Source organism: Etheostoma cragini, chromosome 9 (genome assembly GCF_013103735.1).
Source record: "Etheostoma cragini isolate CJK2018 chromosome 9, CSU_Ecrag_1.0, whole genome shotgun sequence".
NCBI classification, from domain to species: domain Eukaryota; kingdom Metazoa; phylum Chordata; class Actinopteri; order Perciformes; family Percidae; genus Etheostoma; species Etheostoma cragini.
Window position 1 is genome coordinate 4,111,050 of NC_048415.1, and position 19,880 is coordinate 4,130,929.

At 40.1% G+C, this 19,880-nt stretch overlaps 2 protein-coding genes across 6 annotated transcripts in view; one reads left to right on the top strand and one right to left on the bottom strand.

The window, feature by feature from the left end:
- si:ch211-198n5.11 (methylcrotonoyl-coenzyme A carboxylase 2) overlaps positions 1–8,595 on the bottom strand; it is a 9,761-nt gene extending 1,166 nt beyond the window's left edge. Inside the window, exons 1-10 of one of the 2 annotated variants that reach the window (XM_034880693.1) lie at positions 8,385–8,595; positions 6,082–6,246; positions 5,749–5,945; positions 5,339–5,517; positions 5,127–5,207; positions 4,252–4,430; positions 3,327–3,531; positions 2,517–2,608; positions 2,059–2,215; positions 1,644–1,766 (exon numbers count right to left, since the gene is read on the bottom strand). In XM_034880693.1, the coding sequence (XP_034736584.1) occupies positions 1,644–1,766; positions 2,059–2,215; positions 2,517–2,608; positions 3,327–3,531; positions 4,252–4,430; positions 5,127–5,207; positions 5,339–5,517; positions 5,749–5,945; positions 6,082–6,246; positions 8,385–8,404 (1,398 nt within the window). In that variant the 5' untranslated portion in view covers positions 8,405–8,595. Of the gene's footprint in view, positions 1–1,643; positions 1,767–2,058; positions 2,216–2,516; positions 2,609–3,326; positions 3,532–4,251; positions 4,452–5,126; positions 5,208–5,338; positions 5,518–5,748; positions 5,946–6,081; positions 6,247–8,384 lie in introns of both variants that reach the window. The other variant, XM_034880692.1, reaches the window with a different exon arrangement.
- Positions 8,596–9,837: 1,242 nt separating this feature from the next.
- Positions 9,838–19,880, top strand: part of fnbp1l (formin binding protein 1-like) — a 44,340-nt gene continuing 34,297 nt past the window's right edge. For all 4 annotated transcript variants that reach the window (XM_034880695.1, XM_034880698.1, XM_034880694.1 and 1 more), the window contains exon 1: positions 9,838–10,059. In XM_034880695.1, the coding sequence (XP_034736586.1) occupies positions 10,036–10,059 (24 nt within the window). In that variant the 5' untranslated portion in view covers positions 9,838–10,035. The remainder of the gene's footprint in view (positions 10,060–19,880) is intronic.

Sequence of the window (19,880 nt, forward strand, 5' to 3'; positions counted from 1 at the left end):
CAACAGTCATGTCGACGTCTGAACTCCGTCAGTATTCCCAAACTCCTGGTTTTTTTAGCGGTGATTTTCGTTGCTTCCTTCAGCTTCTTTTAAAACAAAACATTTCTTCTGGCTGCGGCGAGTAGCCGACGTGCTGTTGTGACCCGCGCTGAAAATTACGTCATCACGCGTTGCTATAGTGACCAGCCACGCTGAGGCTTTACTCAATCTGCAATGGAAAACGGAAGTATAATGGGCCGAGGCGAACCGAGGCGGGCCGAGGCGAGCCGAGGCAAGCTGTTACCAGCAGTGGAAAAACGCCACAAGGCTCAATGCTGCTGAGGCCTTTCTCAGCTGTGACGTACTGTAAAAGTAGGGTTGGGTATCGTTTGGGGTTTTTCTCTACCTGTGCTAAAGCAATACTTTAAAAACGGTGCGCATGGGGCGCCCGGATAGCTCAGTTGGTAGAGCAGGCGCCCATATGTAGAGGATTACCCCTCAAGGCAGCCTGCCGGGGTTTGACTCCGACCTGTCTCCCCTTTCATGTCTTCAGCTGTCCTGTCAATAAAGGCCTAAATGTGCCCCAAAAAAATACCTTTAAAAAAATTAATTAATTATGGTGCACATACCTAAACAACGCCTGAAAAAAAGCACAAAATGATAGTTGGCTAAGGCCGTATGGTCAAAAGTAAATGATTTAATAAAAAATTACTTTTTCCACCAGTAAATTGCTGTTAAACGACTGCCAGATGGGAAATGGTTGTTTTACAAACTGTTGTTTGCACATCAAAGCTTAGGCCACCAGTTTCAAGTGAACGCATCGTCTGCATCGCTTTCCCGACAACGGCAGCCGCAGGCTGTTACGCCCCGGAGTTGGGATCTTCTAAAGTGAAATACAGTCTCACTTAACACCTAATTTTACATAAGCAGTCAGCATTTTAACCATTTTTTTTAAATCCAGTTACTAGCCAACGGTAGGCTAACAATACCTGCTGTCAATTGTAGACTTAAATAGTGTCACATGCAGCGATGCTTCTGTTGCCTCCAACAACCAACTCAGAGAGAAGCGCAGGCATATCAGTGGCATCAATGGGGCGGCTGTGGCTCAGTGGTAGAGAGGTTGCCTGCCAATCGGAAGGTTGGTGGTTCAATCCCTGCCCCTGCAGTCATTGTCGAAGTGTCCTTGGGCAAGACACTGAACCCCAAGTTGCCCCCGGTGCTGTGCATCGGAGTATGAATGTGTGTGAATGTTTATCTGATGAGCAGGTGGCACCTTGTACGGCAGCCCCGGCCACAGTGTATGAATGTGTGTGAATGGTGAATGTTTCCTGTAGATGTAAAAGCGCTTTGAGCAGTTGTTAAGACTGGAAAAGCGCTATATAAATACAGCACATTTACATTTACATTTACATTTACATCAAAATCCGCGCTGCTATTGGTCCGGTAAATACCGGTTGTTTGGGCACCGGTGCCATATTAGCACCGAGTTTTGGTACACAACCCAAAGTCTCCAGACTACACCATTGTGTAAACATAGCCAGACTGAGGAAAACAGAAAGTTGTGTGGAGCTCATTTGGCAATGGCTTAAATGTAACAGATGTTCATTGATATAAACTAGTTTCACAGTATAGCATTAAATTGATAAGGTAGGTAAAACACCAACCATGGCGAAGCTGTCTGCACCATGGCAACCACCAATCACCACTGTGATTTTGGGGACGGAGGCACACGCTACTGCTGAAATCATCGAACCCTGAGCCTTCAGATGGTTAGTGTTCATCTCTGCCTAGAAGAAAGAGAAACAAACTGAGAAAATACATATATGACACTACAAAATTATTTGAATAAAAAGTCACAAACTGACCAGGATAATCTTTCTTAATCCTGCCTTTCAGGGCTTTACCTGTATTTGCATCAGTAATGATAATTTTTTTTTCAGGAATTACTACTTCAGATATATAATCTTTGATGTCCCAGAAAATCTGTACAAAATGGACTTAATAATAATAATAATGACTTCATAAAATGTAAATCTAAGAAAGTGTGTGTGTGTGTGTGTGTTTTATTCAGAGTGATACCTGTGTTGTGGAGAGTGTTAGAGCTGTTGTGGGTGCTGTGTTCTGGAGGAAGAGAAGGGGGATGTCTCTTTGGTCACACAACTGGACAAAATGGCTTCCCTTCAGTGCGGCTGGGTATGACAGCTCTCCGTCATTGGCTACTATTCCCACTAAGTGTCTAACACAGTACATACACACAGATGTGAAAACAAATACTCAAAAACAATAAAAAAGCTATCCTGCAGCTGGGAAAGCATCCACTGTGGCGTTATTTGACGGCAGTGATCGGAATCCCACCGACAATCTGCTTGTAATATATGCCTTTATTAAGGGATTAATTATTGTTAAATTGTTAAATTATTATAATTTAATAACCATTATTCCAACATAATTGCAGACTTTAATTCAGTTTGTTACCTGAAAAGTGTATGTTATTCCTGCTTTCATTATCTACATCTGTGTGTGTTTGTATCTTTTACCCATGTATCTTTGCAAAGCCAGTGATGAGCGTGGCTCCATAGAGAGCTTTAAACTCCTGGAAGCGGCTGCCGTCTGTCAGCCGACCAATGACCTGGACGGACAGACAGAAACAACAAACAGCGTGTTAAGTCGGGATTCAGTGAGATAGGAACATGACTGCCATGACGTGAAAAATACTAACCAACAACATCATTTGCCATGAAGTTTGAAGGGATAATCTAAAATCATTGTGGTGTTTTAGCACTGCACTTGCCAGAGAACATGTCGTTAAACCACTGGGACAAACTGCAGTGTTTAGGTTTAATTCTGTGAGGATTACATTTGTCTCTCTTCCCTGGCTGTTACGTCAGAAGGAATGTATTTACTGCCCATGCTAACTACACTGACCAAAATTATAAATGCACCACTTTTTTTTTGGACCCCATTTTTATGAGCTGAACTCAAGGAACTAAGACTTTTTTCATGTGCACAAAAAGCTTATTTCTCTCAAATATTGTTCACAAATCTTTCTAAATCTGTGTTAGTGAGTACTTCTCCTTTGCCAAGAAATTCCATCCACCTCACAGGTGTGGCATATCAAGATGCTGATTGGACAGCATCGGGCTTTGAGATAAAACTGCACATTTTAGAGTGGGCTGCCAATATCCAGCGACTTATTCTTTTTTATTTTACTGACTGGTTTAAATAAGCTTTTTGTGTACATAGTAACGCTAGATCTTTGAGTTCAGCTCATGAAAAACAGGGGCAAAAACAAAATAGCATGTAGAATTCTGATCAGTGTACCATATTATATGTTTTGCAAACTGTACCATCTTAACATCCAGACTGTAGTTATGACTTTTAGGAGCGAGCCCCAGAAGCTCCTCTGAACTATACAGCGGCTCCTCCTCAGCTTCCATCTTTCTCTCCTCCTCCTCCTCAGGCAGTTGGAAGTTGAGGGTTGATACGATGTTTCTGGTGTAATCGTATGCCTCCTTTTCTTCCCAGGCAAAATGGTCCACACAGCCACTCACCCTGAAACCACGTAAATTGACAGACTTGATGACATTCTTACTGTTATTTCTTTAAAGCGCCCATTTTCTACTCATTTTCAGCTTTGTAATTGTATTTTGAGGTTGTACCAGAATACATTTATATGGATCATTTTCATTAAAAAACATTTTTGTTGTACTGCACCTTGCTGCAGATATTGTTTTCCCCCTTTGTGTTTAGGTCTCTGTTTTACCTATAGAGTGAGACATCTCACTTCTATACTATCCTTGTTGGGAGTTGAACATGCGCAGCAGCTATGTAAGATCACATCCTCATCAACTCTTTCTCCAACTTTGGTCAGTACAAGGCAGGATTAGCTGGGAGACTTCTTCTAAACGAGGGCACACTTGTGGAATACCTGCAGAACAGGGACATGTGAGTAGTTCTTTTGTAGATTATGGTCAACTAGTGTGTGTTGTTGCAGTGTTTTGCCATTGAGAATGAGCTAGCATGCTAGTGCTAGCATGTGCTACAGTTAGCCACATTGTTTCAGCTAGTTACTTAGAAAGTCGTGAAGATCTTGAACAGCTCATCCGGAGAGTAAAGGCAGAGGACATTCAGAAACTTCTTTTTTTTTTTGCCCACGTTTGTAAGCGTGTGGAAGCACCAGAGACACAAAATAAGTTAAGTGATTTTTTTTCTTCATAATTTGGGCACTCTAATATCTGTATATTTTGAAATTTGTTTGATTTATGGACCTACTCAGCGTGAAGCCTGGCCCCTCCCAGGTCTTCTGCTGTGACTTCCTCTCCCGTGGCGGCCTTGACAAGTGGTGGTCCTCCCAGGAATATGGTCCCTATCCGGTGCACCATCACTGCCTCTTCTGCCATGGTGGGGATGTAAGCTCCACCCGCCGTGCATGACCCGCACACCACCGACAACTTTAAGATTGTTAGTGGTTTTTATTTGGAAATAGTAAAAAGACTGCAATAACTGTGATTTTATCAATCAAATTTATTATTATGTGATTGTGTGTCTTTTCTGTGTGGACTTTCAATTTTGAGAAAAACTCTTGCAGATCTTAGGTGTGTAGGTTAAAAAAAAAACTTAAAGAGAAATCAAAGAATCCTTCACACTGTCATTGTATTCTCTTTATCGATGACATTTGTTCCTTAGACCATCAGGTAGTTTTTTAGTAAATTGTACTTGATGCAGGTCAAAGGCCCAAAACTAAAACTTAATTAATGAATAATTAAGTGAGTACAGGTGACTGACAGTGTGCAAAATGTCAAATAACACAAAACTGGGCTGCTACGGTCCTACATGAATTGCATTCCTTTCTACCTTTTATGGCCTAAAGATCAATTTAACGTCAATTTTATTTGCTGTACTTAGAAAGGAAATTTGTAAATCCGATGCCACGAAAAAAAAACTAAATAGAGGAAACCTTAAAACAGGCTTCCTGATTATATACATTATTGGCACATATTACAGTTTTGTCTGCTTTTTGCTTTAAATGGCTCCAAGAATAGTAGTATGTCAAATCTGTTTAGTATTTATAACAACAAATTCATTAAATCAAAGGCCTTTTTTTAATTTTTTGTTCTGTTAATGCCAAAACTACTTTTTTTCTTTACCTGTGCGATTTTCATGGCAGACATGATGGCTTCATTATAGAACGTCCTTCCTCCTTGGTTCTTATCAGGAAAGATCTCTGACTGGATAATTATACAAACACAGAGAATTAGAGATTAAAATAGCAGTCAATATATATTTCACCTACATTACACTTACATTAAGATCCCCTGAAAAGATCCCCTTACTATGGAAGAGGTGTGTGTGTGTTTACCTGCAGCGGTAGAAAAGCTCCTCCAGAGTCGACCAGGTAAACACAAGGCAGTCGATTTTGAATTGCTATTTCCTGTGCTCTTAGCTGCTTCTTCACTGTGATTGGATACGCTGTGCCACCTTTCACTGTGGCATCGTTGGCAATGAACACACACCACAGGCCATTGATCCTGCCAATGCCTGGATAGATGCGCACACAAGCACGCCCAGTATAAGTCGGTGGCATGCATGCGCATCACACATCCATCTTCATAAGGTTGGAAATAAATCGCTATCTCTAAAACAAATAAAATAATAATAACAAATAAATCAGAAGAGTAAACTAAGTTAACCTGAGGCACTTCAAGCTAGTCTGATTATACAGTCTATGGTTAGTATTTAAGGTGTAGGATTGCAGTATTGGTTTCTGACCAGTCAGGCATCCGGCTGAAGGGATGTCCCCATATGGCAGACCCAGCCCAGCGAATGGTGACAGCTCCAGGAAGTCCTCGTCATCCAACAGGAGGCGCAGCCGATCCCTGACCATCAACTTCCTATTTCTCTGAGTGTGTCTAATGATGGCATTTTCCCCTCCACCTTTCCGTACCTTTTCAGTCAACTCTATGTACCTTACAAAGAGAGAAATAGAGAGCTAATGATCAGCAAGCATATGATCAGCAAGCATTTAGAAATTCATTTCAATGACTAATACAGTAGGGGAAAGCAACAAGAACTGGTCAGAGCTGATAAGAGACCAGAACCTACTTGTTGCGGCAGGCAATGCTGTTTTGGAGGTTAGCTTCATACGCATGTTGGTGGATGGGCTGGAGTGGTTGGTCCAGGACCTGGAAGGCACTGCGCACAGCTCTCCTCCTCCTGGCTGCAGAGCTCATACAGCGGACTGAACATTGCCGGCGCTGCTCAGCCAACCTGCAACAGACTCCTCAATAAGTGTTTGTTAACAGCGTTAGTCAGAGCTACCGTAGGACACAGCGTACTGGTTTAAATAAAAGTATGGTCATGGTCTGAACACAACATGACAACTTGATAAAAAAAAGATGTAGTCTAACGTTCTCTTAAGAACATTGCGAAATGTGTGTAAAAGTAATGCAAGTTTTAAAGTAAGTTGTATGTTGTTGCTATCAGCTTTCCATATACTGTAAAACTAATAATTGATGAGAGCATAAACAGCAAAAAACACCCAACATCTCTCTTGTCTCCAGTTTATTATCATGTCTCCAGTGTTCCATTCTAACACTTTACCAAGCTGATAGTATGTCAATAGAATTATCCAAAAAGTAAGCAGACATACTTTTTATTAATGAAACAAGTAAGATTATTTTATTATAACTTTAGTTTAACAAAATCTAAAATTACACTACTGGTCAAAAGTTTGGGATCACTTACAAATTCCCATACCACTCCATTGTGGACAGAATACCAGCTGATCTGAGTGGGGGGGCTGATATTTAGCAATAGCTACATTGCCCATTATTAGCATCTATTCGTCTAATGTTCCAAAGGCATATTCTGTTCACTAATCGGATATCATTTTAAAAACTAACTGAGAAAACATTGGAGAACACTTTTGCAATTATGTAAGCACATAATGTAATCATAAAACTGCTGCCCTGGTTAAAAAAACTGCAACTGATCTCAGCTGGTATATTCTGTCTATAATGGAGAGCATTAGAAAGTTCTAAGTGACCCCAAACTTTTGACCAGTAGTGTATACAATATTTTTCAACATAACTCATGTAGCCTGGTAAATTTTCCAAATTGTTCCTGGAAAACATGTAGTTGTTCATCCACCTTAAAATAAATTTATCCGTGGTGCAACAGAGTCGAACAATTGTTTGATTTAATTGTAAATCTAAATCCCAAGACCACCGGTTTTAATTGTAATCTACATAAACAGCAGGTTAACAAGCTGTACAAGTTAGAGGTGAAGCCAAGGGTTGCACAGGTTACATTAATGAAATTTAAAGGTGCCCTGCCACATGCATTTCATTACTTTGTGGTAATGTCCGAGGTTCTATAATCCTGCAGTAAGACTCAGCTCACTTGTGCCAGTTCTCATAAATATTCAACGAGCCAAGCTGCTTGACTCTGATTGACTAACAGCTAGCCAATGAGAGCCTGGATATTATCATCATCATCATCATCATCATTTATCCAGCTAGGTCATGAATAGTGATGAGCTCAGGCAACATGACATCAGACTGACCTTTGTAATTGGCTTGATTTCTCTGCTTATTTTTTTTCAGGGACTAGTGCTGACAGGAGGAGGTAGCAGTTCATTTTCAAATTCAGGACATAACACAAACACATATGAACCTAACATATTTCCAAAAATGCAAGTAAAACGGTTTTGTGTGGCAGGGCACCTTTAACTACTTAGCCTATTCTGTGAGTTGACAGACGGATTTAAACCGCATTTTTACATATATAGAGTTTAATTATTATTACAAAACCATCTCTAATTTTACTGAGTAACGCAAAGTACACCACTAATGTTGCATAATATCTTAATAATTGTGGCCGTAAGTTGTCATTTTAACAGCAAACTCTAGCCAATTTACTTAGAAGTTTACTTTTCCCTAACTAGCTTAGCTAAATACTTCGGTAAAGTTAGAAAGAAAAAACGTGTGAGGAAGCCAACAGGTACAGCAGCCTTTTATATAGTTACATTAATGTAGAAACAAAATTCATGTATAATTGAATTTACTATTCATCAATTGCGTTTCGTTTGAACCCAGCTAGACTTAAAACATTAATTTCCATAAATAAACAGACTTAAAGTAATACAATAAATGGCGTAAACAACGACGATGTAGACACACGTTTGCTCATGTTTTGTCAATGTCAAACATACAGTCAATGATTTAAACACGTGAATCTAAAGATATTTATGAACATATAGTGAAACTGTTTTAAAATAACATTTGGAAAACCTTAAATGGCAGTTACATTAGAAATGTATGCCGAAGGTCGTGAAGGCACCCGAGTGCACTTCAAAATGCACGTGTAGATTTAGCTATGGATGGAAAATAAGTGACGTCTCTTACCTTAGCATGCAGCGGAGCATGTCTGTCTGTGCCTGCTCGAAAACAGTTAATTTTATAACTTTAGTAGCTGAAAAACTACCCTAAAACCATTAAAACACCCCAAGTAGCTAGCTGACGTTTCTCCATCGCAATGAACTTTCTTCTTCCTTCCTAGTGCTGTTAGCAGTTTGCCTTCTGTCTCACACATTAGCGCACCTACAGGAGAAGAGGGGGAGTGGGAGGTTTATTCCCAGTTTTCACGAACAAGAAACTTGGGTTATTTTGGCACATAACAATAACCACAAAAAGAGAAATAAAAAAAATAGGAGTACTGTACATTTTAAAAATCATAAATAGAAAGCAGATTGAATGAAAATTTTACAATAAACAAATGTGATATTGTATTTTTTTAATCTGTTTTCAAAAGAAAAACACCTGTACATTGTACAAAAGGGATATAATGTGAACCTACACTCTATCTATCTATCTATCTATCTATCTATCTATCTATTTAAAGCTGCATTAACACATATTGGCCACTAGATGGAACTGCTCATTAACCAATTAACAAACAGAGGTATAGCATAGACAAAATATAAGTAAATATTAACAGTCTGTGGGGTTCTGTCTAAAGATGAACTACATCCCTTCCCATAAATGTCAGTCAGAGGTGCATTTCATTTAAATAAAAGAATGGGGGTTTTAAACTTAATATATTGCGTCAGAAGGAGATATTTGGAAACTTTCTATGCATGCCACAGAACTAAATTGAGAGTAGGCTCTTACATTTTTACAGTTGATGTACTGTTCCGTAACTTCAATGACAAAACTAATACATTATCTGAATGATGAATAGTAATGACTGCTGAATTATTACTATAATTCAGCAGTCATTACAGGTCTTACATAATTTCTTTGCTAGATCAAATTTACTCATTTATTAAAGAAACAAGTACAGCATGAATTTAAGTACTAGCAGTGAATATTCAAAATAAATTGCATGTAACTGATAAATTGTTCCACCAAGTAGGCTAATTATTGTACAATTGTCCAAGAATGTTGAGATGTGATATGGAAATACTGTTGAGTCTAGTTTAACACTCAGCGGAAGGAGTTATATAGAACCTATTAAGATTGTTTAATATCATCAATACTTTGATCTTAATGATTTGTACAATAGTTGGAAGGTACTTTATTTGGTAAATTTCATCTTGAAATTGGGCCAACAGAAAGCACAATGACAAAATAATATCAAACTGATTTAAATCAAATTCATTAAACTTGATGAAGTAATCAATCCCACTCAAATTATACTCTAGACTCTGGTTCCTATGCATTTATTTGCCTATCCTTACTGAATGAATCAATAAAATCCCATAATATTAGCCTAATTATTTACAGAAAGCTCATAGTTTTGCTCTATGTTAGTTACTTGTTGGTCTTTCTTAGGTCTAAAACCGCTCTTCTAACCCTATTTTAAAAAATGTGGAAGGGCCCCCTCTGCTGATTCAGGCGGATAGAGAGCAGAAGGAGGAGAAGGAGAAGAAGGAGGAGGAGGAGTGTGTGCTTGTCAGCAGACACTGAAGAACCGGGAGTCCCAGCGGCAGTTTAGGAGAGTCTGAGCGGGGAAGTCTGTGTCTAATACGGGAGAACTCAGAAGGAGGAATCCGCGATGAGTTGGGGAACAGAGCTCTGGGTATGTTAAACTGTGTTTATGATTTACTGTTTGGCTGGTCTGCGTTGTGCTTCTGGCCGGGTCAACACACCGACTGTTGGGAACCAGGGTGGAAGAAAGGTGCCGTGTTACCTTTTTAGCTTTGTGTGAAAAGGCGAGCGGCTACGCTAGCTGGCCGGCTGTGCTGCGGCGAGGCTAAAAGCTAAAGCTAGCTAATCTGCGGTGCACCTTAACGGCTGTGACAGCGGCGGAACAATAGGCAAGACTGCAGACACACGGCACGTCTGTCGGTGCTGGGGTCACGCTGCCTTCTCCGCTCAGTTACTTATCAACCTAAATAATATCTGAGTTGATAAATTCCTGACTTTGTTTGACTGGCAAGTTACGAAGTTGTCTGTTGAGGTTTTTTGGAGTGTCACACCCTATTTCAAAAAGAAGCTGGAAGGGATTCCCGGCCGGTAGCAGGGTGGAGAATCCGGGTAGAGAGCACAGTCCTGTTCGGTCTACTTAAAAATATCCGTCACTTCACAGCCGTTGGTTTCACTGACTGATTGGCATAGCATGGCGCTTTGTGGCCAGTTATCCCATCTTTTGTCTTAACTTCCATGTGATTAGAAGGGACACATGAATCAGCCGACAGAATTCCCCTCCCAACGTCTGCCCTGTCTTTCTAGCAATTGCAACTCAACGAGTAGCTACATACAAGTCACTAATAAACAATTGTATCACTTAAATCACTCAATCATGAGCTACTGCTGCTTTTTGTCAACTACAGTTGATGTTAGAGTGAGTCCATGCCTTCAAATTTCATGTAACGATGTGGTGTAATTGTTTGTTGCACTATGGAGTTAATTTATTAATCATTTGTTCCAATACAAGTCATAGCTAACATAATGTATTTTCTGGGGTGTTGGCCATCACAAGCTGCTGTAACCAGAGATATGTGTGTGTGTGTGTGAGTGTGAGGGGGTACTTCACCCTCCCTGAGATGATACTCCTTCAGCTGACCTCAGTGGTTATCTGCAGTTTAATATAAGATAATTTTTGGCTTGCTCAGTCCTTAAATGTAACATGCTGCTACAGACAAAGAGATAACTGTTTGCTTAGTCTGTTTTGAAATATTGTACACATGGACACCAACGTGATTTTTTTTTTTTTTTTTTTTTATGTATTTTTAAATCTCCCATTCATGTTATCCAATTAGTTTTTCTTTCTCTCTTGCTCTTGGAGTATGGAGAGGATATAATCAGCTGTATCTGTTTGTGTTCCAGCTAGACAGATGGACAGACTGGCAACATGGCTTTAAGAGTAGAAAGGGAAATGCAAACATTTTTGAGCCTGTTTCTAAAGGCTTGAATGTGTTTTCAGTCACTTTCAGGAAAAACAAAATATGAGACCACTATCTCTAAGGTCCCAATTAAATAAATCCAAGGTGTGACTTTAGGAAAAGTAACTCAATTTCAAAGTGTTAAAACACTTTAGTCTCTCATTAAACCTGTTTCACTTCATCTCTGCATCGTCGTTTCATCAGTGCTAAAGCAAAACACACAAAGATCTGCTGAGTGGGGACGCTTGCTGACGGGCCGTCATAATCCCCTCTATCCACTGATGAGATTAATGTGTTTGCTGCCTAATGTCAGATTATGCCTGATTGGCTGCCTGATTTCAGATTAAGGATTATTGTCCGTGTGATGGGTTGCTGTTGATGCTGCGGTTTTCAGATGACCGGCGATGTAATGTCAGACACTATACATTATTGTCTAGCTATTTCATTAGGGAGTAGGCGCTTGGCTGTTGAATCTCAAATTAATGATGACATGACTGGCTGTCCAATAGAAGTTTGCAGATTACAGTTGTCGGCCAAACACCTTTTATTTGGTTGTCTCATGCATGATTATGATGGCTGCAGTCAGTCAGCCATCATTAATTTGAATGTCTTCAGATTGTTTAATTGGACCAACAGCCAAAATTCAAAGAGATTTGATTCACTGTCATTTCAGATAAAGAAAAACAGCCTATTTCCACATTTGTGGAACTTAAGGAAGCTAATTCTTGGCATTTTTTCTTGAGAGATGAATAAAATCATTACTCATTACTAGGATTATTAAAATAGCTGTTGGTTGATTTTTCTGGTAATTTACTCCAACCTTTGTGGATTGAGACTCCGTAAAACCAAGCCTTGTCTACCGGCAAACCCTCAGTATTGCATATTACTACTGGCTGTGACCAAATTCAAACAAAAAGTCTAAAAAAACATGTATGTGGCTAAACGTCTTTTTTTCTTATTTTTTTTATCCTCTTGATCATATTGTGAGCCCTCAGATTTTTCTTGTGGCGGCGTCACAAGGTGTGTCTCAACCCCTAGGTTGGTATCATTATTTTTTATTTTTTACAAACGGCATTATATGAATAAATCAAGCAGCACCCATGTAAAGGCAGCATTAGTATGTTCAATGAAGCCCGGTGCCTTTGCTTTTGACTAGCGTTCTGGCGCTAACCCAAGTGAGGAACATCCTATTACGGCGCTGGCTTCCTGCCTTCCGAGACACACCAACACAAAGTAGGAAGTGTTGGTCTGAATTAAAGCTCTGTGTGCGCTTAGTGCCAGGACGCTGCCATGCTGTGCTCCGGTCTGTCTGGTTGAGGTGAGCCGGAGGCCAGCAGAGCGGAGCAGCCAAGTCTGACTAAAGGACAAGAGGCTGACAGGCAGTCGTCTCTACTGATCGGCCAAACTGAATGGCAAGGATAAGGGAATAAAGGATGAAAAGGTAGAGGAAAGAGGACACGCTTTAAACGGCTGGCTAGACTCTTGATTTTACTTTGAAGACTGTCAGCAGATAAATAGAGAGAGAACTTCAAACCAATTGTGGAAACTCAGTTTCAGAGCAGTGAGCAGGTTGTTATCGTCTTGCATAGCAATGGGTCACAAAAGTTAGCTTTTCTTTCTTTCATGTAGTTCTGTGGATTTTGAAAAGGCTTATTACTGCTTTCCCCCAGGTGTCCTATGGGAGGTGTTGTTGGAGAACGGGTTACCGGGGTTATGTGTGAATCATTTGATACTTGGAGCAAGAGGATTGCTTGTATTCTTGGCATCAGGTGGCTATAGGAATTAGATAAGAGTGCTCAATATCCCCATATGTGGTATTTAGAGACCGTAGCCCACAGTATATCAATGTCTTACTGACTGTAGGGTTGCATCTCTGCATTTCACATGTCTTGCTTTATGGGACTATCAGGATGATGATTGGGCAAAAATTTGTATATTAAAGATACCCCGTAATTGCACTGATTATGGATACCAAAGTGATCATTCATTTGTGTTCTGTGTTGAATCAAGTTTCCTGAATCCTGAAGCAGTTGTTGTGGTCTTGCTATCAAACCTTGTAGTGTTTTTATGATTCATAGTAAATCAAAAGAAGATGAACTGACATTAACTGGATTAATTGATTTCTAGTTCAAGTATTTTATCAGGCATAAATGTCAAACATTCAGTAGTTCAGATTCCTAAATCCAAAATTTTTTTAGAACTGTAAATACTTTGGACAGTTAATCAGACAAATCAAGCAATTTGACAATGCCACCTCACGCTCTGTAAGTAAACTTAATTCCCCTTTTTTCTGATGGTTGAATTATTAAACTGCTAATTGAATAGAGCATTGAAGTTCAGTCTTTGGCGTTGGATCTGAAAGCCTCAGTCATGTAGCCATCCTCATGAGTCCTGGTTGGTGGCTTTGACACCCTCCCCTTAGATGCTGTTAACAGATTTTGTTCTGATGTTGTCTTCTTCCGGTGCGTATTCAGTTTCTTCTTTAATCAGTGTTTTTCTTACCATTAAATAGTTTGGATTATTGATAATGGTAATTTGCTGCTCTATATCCTTGACTTCAGAGTATGAAAGGGTTAGTGTAAGGGATGGGTACAGTATTTAATATTTTTATTTTTAATATTTTTTTTTTTGTTGGGGCTTTTTTCAGAGGGACAGTGGATAGACCGGAAAGGTGGGAGAGAGATGGGAGACTACATGCAGCAAAGGGCCACAGGTCGGGTTGGAACCCGGGCCGCTGCAAAGGCCTCAGCCTACATGGGGCACACGCTCTTACTGGGATGTAGAGGTCGCCCCACAATTGAACACTTTTTAGGTACCGACAAATTGCCTCAATCGAAAAATGCAATTTCAATACCTGAGGAGTAGACCTCACCAGCGTCAGTGAGCCAATAAGCATGCAGCATGCTTCTACCAAGATCTAATCCTATCTGTGATTGGGTATCCAACGTTACATGTGGTAGTGGCAGGCAGGTAAAAACGCTGTTACACAGAGACAGAGGTCAAGCAGTAGGAGCTGAAAAATAACAAAAAAAAGATGTGTGCCATAATTTGAGACGTTGCAATTTCTTTTTGTCACAGCATATATAATTATCAGTACAGGTATTGAATATTTTTGAACAATGCCTAGCCCTGTTTGCCGTGTAATGTGGCTCCTTGATCCACCATTTGTTGCATATCTTCTAATTGGCTTATGGATCTGTGGCAGTGAAAGCTCTGATGAGAGGGCTCCTGTTGTTTAGTAGGTCAGTAGTCTGTTTCTTAGCAGGACACAGCGGGTGTCAATGAAGTCATGTTGAAGCTGAGGGCACTGGCCTGGACACGACAAGCTGTTAGATCCACTCTAGCCAAGCTTTTCAACTGTGTGTGTGTGTTTGTGTTTGTGTAGGAGGTAGTTTTTGTATGTGTAAGTTATAGAACATGTTGTTTTCAGTCCTGAATGTTTGACCCAGATTGTGCCCAGATTACTTTTTTATGTCCTGAGTGTGAGGGCAGATGTCTTTCTTAATTAACTAAATTGTGCTAACACACGTCTCCAGGAGACAGGGAGGAAGATGAGGATAGAGAGGGAGGAAGGAGGTGTGAGAGAAGAATGGGAGAAAAATGTTTAATGAGAGAAGAGAATATTGTCATTTATTGAGTAAATGCAGGACTAGCCTGCCCTAGACTACTACTACTACTACAAACCGTGGCACGCAAGCAGAGAAGTCAAGCCATGGCGAAACAGAGAGATATCACAAATTAGTTTATAAAACCAAGCAGCGGCAGGGCTACAATATATTAAGCCAAGACCAGCAAGGACGACTCTGCACCAGCTACAGCGCCTCTCACTAATGTCACAAATGCACATCAAGATCCCATGATGGCTGCTCTCTGCAGTTTTGGAGGCTTGACTTTCTCAACAGCCTGATAGGTTCTTAATAAGGATTAGCCTGCATGATTCCCGTCTGCTCAATATAAGACCCTAATCAGAATAACTGAAAACACCTGTGGGAGCAAGGCATTTAGTCATGGTGGTAGTAGTTAGAGATGGTTCAATACCATTTTTTGCTTCCTTATACCAATTCTGATACCAGAACTTGCGAATTGGCCGATAACAAGTATTGTTGTTGTCATTTTATTATGTTTAACAACTGTATGATATACTATGCCTGTATGGATGTGATAGGATTTCTATCTTTGTTGTTGGTCTGGCTCAGGTCTTTGTGAAACATGAACAAACACAAACAAGGAATGCCAAAGAACTTTCTATTATTATTATTATTATTATTATTATTATTATTATTATTATTACACACGCGCACACACACACACACACACACACAGGGAAGCGCAGCAGCACGCAAACATGCAAAAGAATACAAATAAAAATACGACGACCGAAATCCGCCCTCATAATAGCAATGAGATGCATAAATTCTCAAAAATTGAATCAGAATATGATGAATGGTGTTGGCAATATCACCGGATGACACATGGACAAACCAAGGAAGGCAGTGACAAATGAGGCAATTTACTACCAAAGGGAAGAAATAAATGATAGAATTACCAATCCATAGTCTTGTGAATTTAATTCATTCATTCTGTGTGACTAGTACTACACACAAACGGAGTTGCTGCCTTTCTCCCTTTTTTTTGTTGGACTCTGTCCCCAATGCTTCCCTCCTCCGCCTCCCTCCCTTCCTGCCTCTCATCCTCCCATCGCTTCCGTCCTCCCTCTGGATGCAGTCACAGCTGTATCCACCCAGCCAGCTGTTAGGTAGTAATGCCCTTGTTGGATTCTGACACCGTCACACCTGTACGCCTGTCAGACCAATGCAGTGACCCTGGATAAACCGGTTTTCTAAATGGGTCAGTGCGTGTTGTATGACCTGGTTTTGTGACCCTCTTCACCATCAGGGCTTATGTGTGGGTGTGATACTGCTTTTTGCGTCTTAAACTCTAGGAATACGTTATGTTAAACTTCCCAAAGTGGAGTGAGTGAAGCCTTGCCTATTCTTAGATATTTGACTGCTCCATGTATTTTGAACTTTTGATTCATCGTTTCCTAATACCAGTCATAAAGATAAATTTGTATCATTATCATCGTTTCTATCTATTGTTGCAGCATTTTCATTTTTTTTTCCGGGAAGTAAAAACTGAATCACCAGAAACAGAAACAGTTCCAGGCGTCTCAGAGTCATGACTTGTCTATGTGCAGGGGTTTGTTCAGTTGCAGCTGCAGTCACTGTTTGCTAACTTCCAGGAGTCAGTCTGTCTGTTAACTGTTTATTAGTCAGTTTCTGTATTAGCCAGCGGATAAAAATGCAGGCTTTAAGGACACATGGAAAATTGGAAGATGTTGGGAATTTTTCTGGTGAATTTTTGCCTAGATTTCCAACCCAGTCATTACACTAAGCCTCTGCTGGATGGCTATCCGCTGTCAATCCTAGGCCTGCTTGTGTTACATGCTCACAGACAGTAGTAAAGACTTTGTGCTGATGGCATTTTTGTTTTTTAGCCCTGTTTATTAACTGCAACACCCACTAGTTTGAAAGAGTTTTTTAAAATACTTATTGGAAGAGGAGTGGGCAGTATACAAATATATTGTTTTTTGCCATACTGTTTATACTATGGTATAAACTATGTCTATTTATCCCTTTTAATATCTCTGGTAGTTTTAAGCCATTGTTGGTAATGCCGGAAATCAAGGGGGATATTTTTATGATTCTTTTGCATCAATATGATTTTTAAAAGTATTTAATTCACTGAAGTGGTGGAATTTCCTGTCTGGTCAACTTTGACTTCAACAATTTTTCACAGGAGTATCCATACTATTTACTTAATCACAATAGACAGTATCATAAAATGAAATAACATTACATATGAAATGGCCGGTGACTGTATGGGAATAACATATACCATGATAGAGGTTTTTATGAATATCTTAAGGTTATGTATTGTTGGAGAATACAAGCACTTTGATGACACTCCCCTGGGGTTAAGGAAACTGTGATGGGCATTTTTATATATACATCACCTCCTCACCTCCTGGCTAATTTCTGGTGACTGAAACGGCATCAAATCAAAGGTTTTTGTCACAGCTGTGGACTCTGTGGTAAACCTGTAAACCACTTGTCCAGTTGGTCACGTAGGTGCGAGATGTCCTACAGCTGATGTCCTTTTGTGGTTGTGTACTCAACACATCAGCTGACTGCCAATCTTGCCCACCTCAGCTGCACAGATGCTATCTGCTCTGTGGACAGACATGATGCCAACTTACTTAGTGATATCCAGGCTCAAAGACAAACCCCTGCAGAGAGATTACATAAAGTGGCCTCCTCTGGACAAAGCTTTCATTGTGCTGCACTGTCCTGTAATTGTTGGTTCAGTTCCACGTTTAGTGATTTGGTTCTCTGTTGCTACAGTCCCATTACTTCCCTTGGCTACCTATGTTAGCGCATGGAGAATAAATCAAGAGCAAATAAACGAATCAAGCACCTTTTTTCTTCCCTGTTTGTGTGTGTTCATGTGAGTAACGACCAGCGGCCATGTGACAAACCGTTGGCTCTTCCTCATCCCGTTGCAGAGTCAGTAATTGCACCTCTGCTATTCTCCCCATCCTTACGCCAGCACTCTTCATCATCCTCATGCCCCCCTCAACAAACCCATGCCTCTTTTCCCTAGGGATCAAGCAGAATTCTCCAGAACTTTTATATAAGGGTTTCCCACAGGCCAAGAATGAAGTATTTTTTAAATGTTTTAATGTCACTGACTCTTAAATAGACTTTTGTGATGTGAAACTGACATTTGACAAGGTTTCAGCCCAGGAGCCACATTTGGGATGATGTTTTTGTTTGAGTTAAACTGGACATAATAGTGATTATGTGAGTAGTTTTTTGATTACTGCTTTATAAAGTAAGCAAATTAAACCTAATTGTAAAAATGGTTTTTCACAGACATAAGCAACAAAGTGTCTTGTAAGCCTTGCAGGTCATCTAACTATAAATCGAGGAATCTCTGTGCATGCTTGTGTCTCCTGCATGCGCAGTGCAAATGCCTGTCTCAACAGGTATGTCTTTATCAGATTTAGAATCCACAAACAGCTGACAATAAGGGTGGAGGCAAAGCCTTCCATATAGTTTAGGTGCTATGGGATCAAAAGCTCGATCGCTACAGGTTTTAAGGTGCGTGAAACCAAGAGTAAATTTAACATATTAGACCTTAGACCGAGTTCAGCCACATATGCAGGAGCCTGACCGTGTGATGCTCTTTAATTATAAACTGTTAATTGAAATACATAATTGTCAAAAATGCCCATCATATTTTCCCAACAACTTCAATTGTTTTTCAATCAAAAGATGATTAGTTGACAAACATAACTATTACAAAAGCACCAGAACCAAAACTAAAACCAGCTAATGTATGTAATGTTTGTGTTTTAATAAATGACAATGAAGCGATTATCAATATTATTGTTGATGAATTTAATGTCCACCCACTCAGCAATCAGTAGACTAATAGTTCTACTAGCACCACCTCAGGTGACACTTCAATACATATACATGAAAACCAGAATTCTTAGCCATCTCCCTTGACTGCAGCTGCATATCAGTCCCACATGGGGTCTTGACCCTGTCAATGGTCAGTATTTGTCCTTTTTGCTATGGCCTTCCAGGACCACTCTTTAAAGGGTCTTGTAGGTCCCAACCCCCTTGGGCTCATGTAACAATTGGCATTGTGTACAAGCGATAGAAAAGCAGTTTTACGACACTGCCTTATTGGACAGCAGAATCTATTCGTGGGGCATTTTGTTGCTGTTGTGCTTGACGCAAAGTGGATGAAAAGGGAAACACTGGCATTTACCACAATTCACATAGCGTAAATACAGACATCATGGGCAAAAGGAAGTATATACATGGCATTAGCGTAACTAGGACAGCTCCACTCCCTCTCCATTCACTTGCCTCCCATCCTTCCTTTCTCCGTCTCCCTCCCTGTCTGACATACAGCCTGTTTGCATACAAGCAACAATGTTAATTCTAGCACCATAGGAATTTTCCCAGGCTGTGTATTTGCCCGATGAAGTTTGAAAGCCCAATAAAGCTGCTACATGCTGCTTGTGAGTGTTTGTGTGTGTGTTGCTCAGCATGGAGGGTGTCTGGTTACCTTGGAAACCTGTCCATAAAGTACCCAGTGTGCCCCCCTGGTTACCACGGGTACCCCAGACAGTAATATGCCAGGTAGTTAGAGTGCAGATTAAAGGATGTTACCACACTGAACAGCAGGCCAACTCTGAGCAGGTTGGTTTCCCCTGTTTATCAGAAACGATGATCAGAAAGATATTTGCCTTATTTTTTTTATTTTTTTTTTTTATTTTTTTTTTTATAAATAGAAAAGAGTTGTTAGGGGTATTTATTATTTTTTCATTTGAGTTGGTGGAACCATTTTAATTTGTTTCCTGACAACCTAAGACATGTTTTGGCTCCAATCGCTGAATCGACCAACTATAAACTGTGAGAGACTTGAGGGGGGGGGG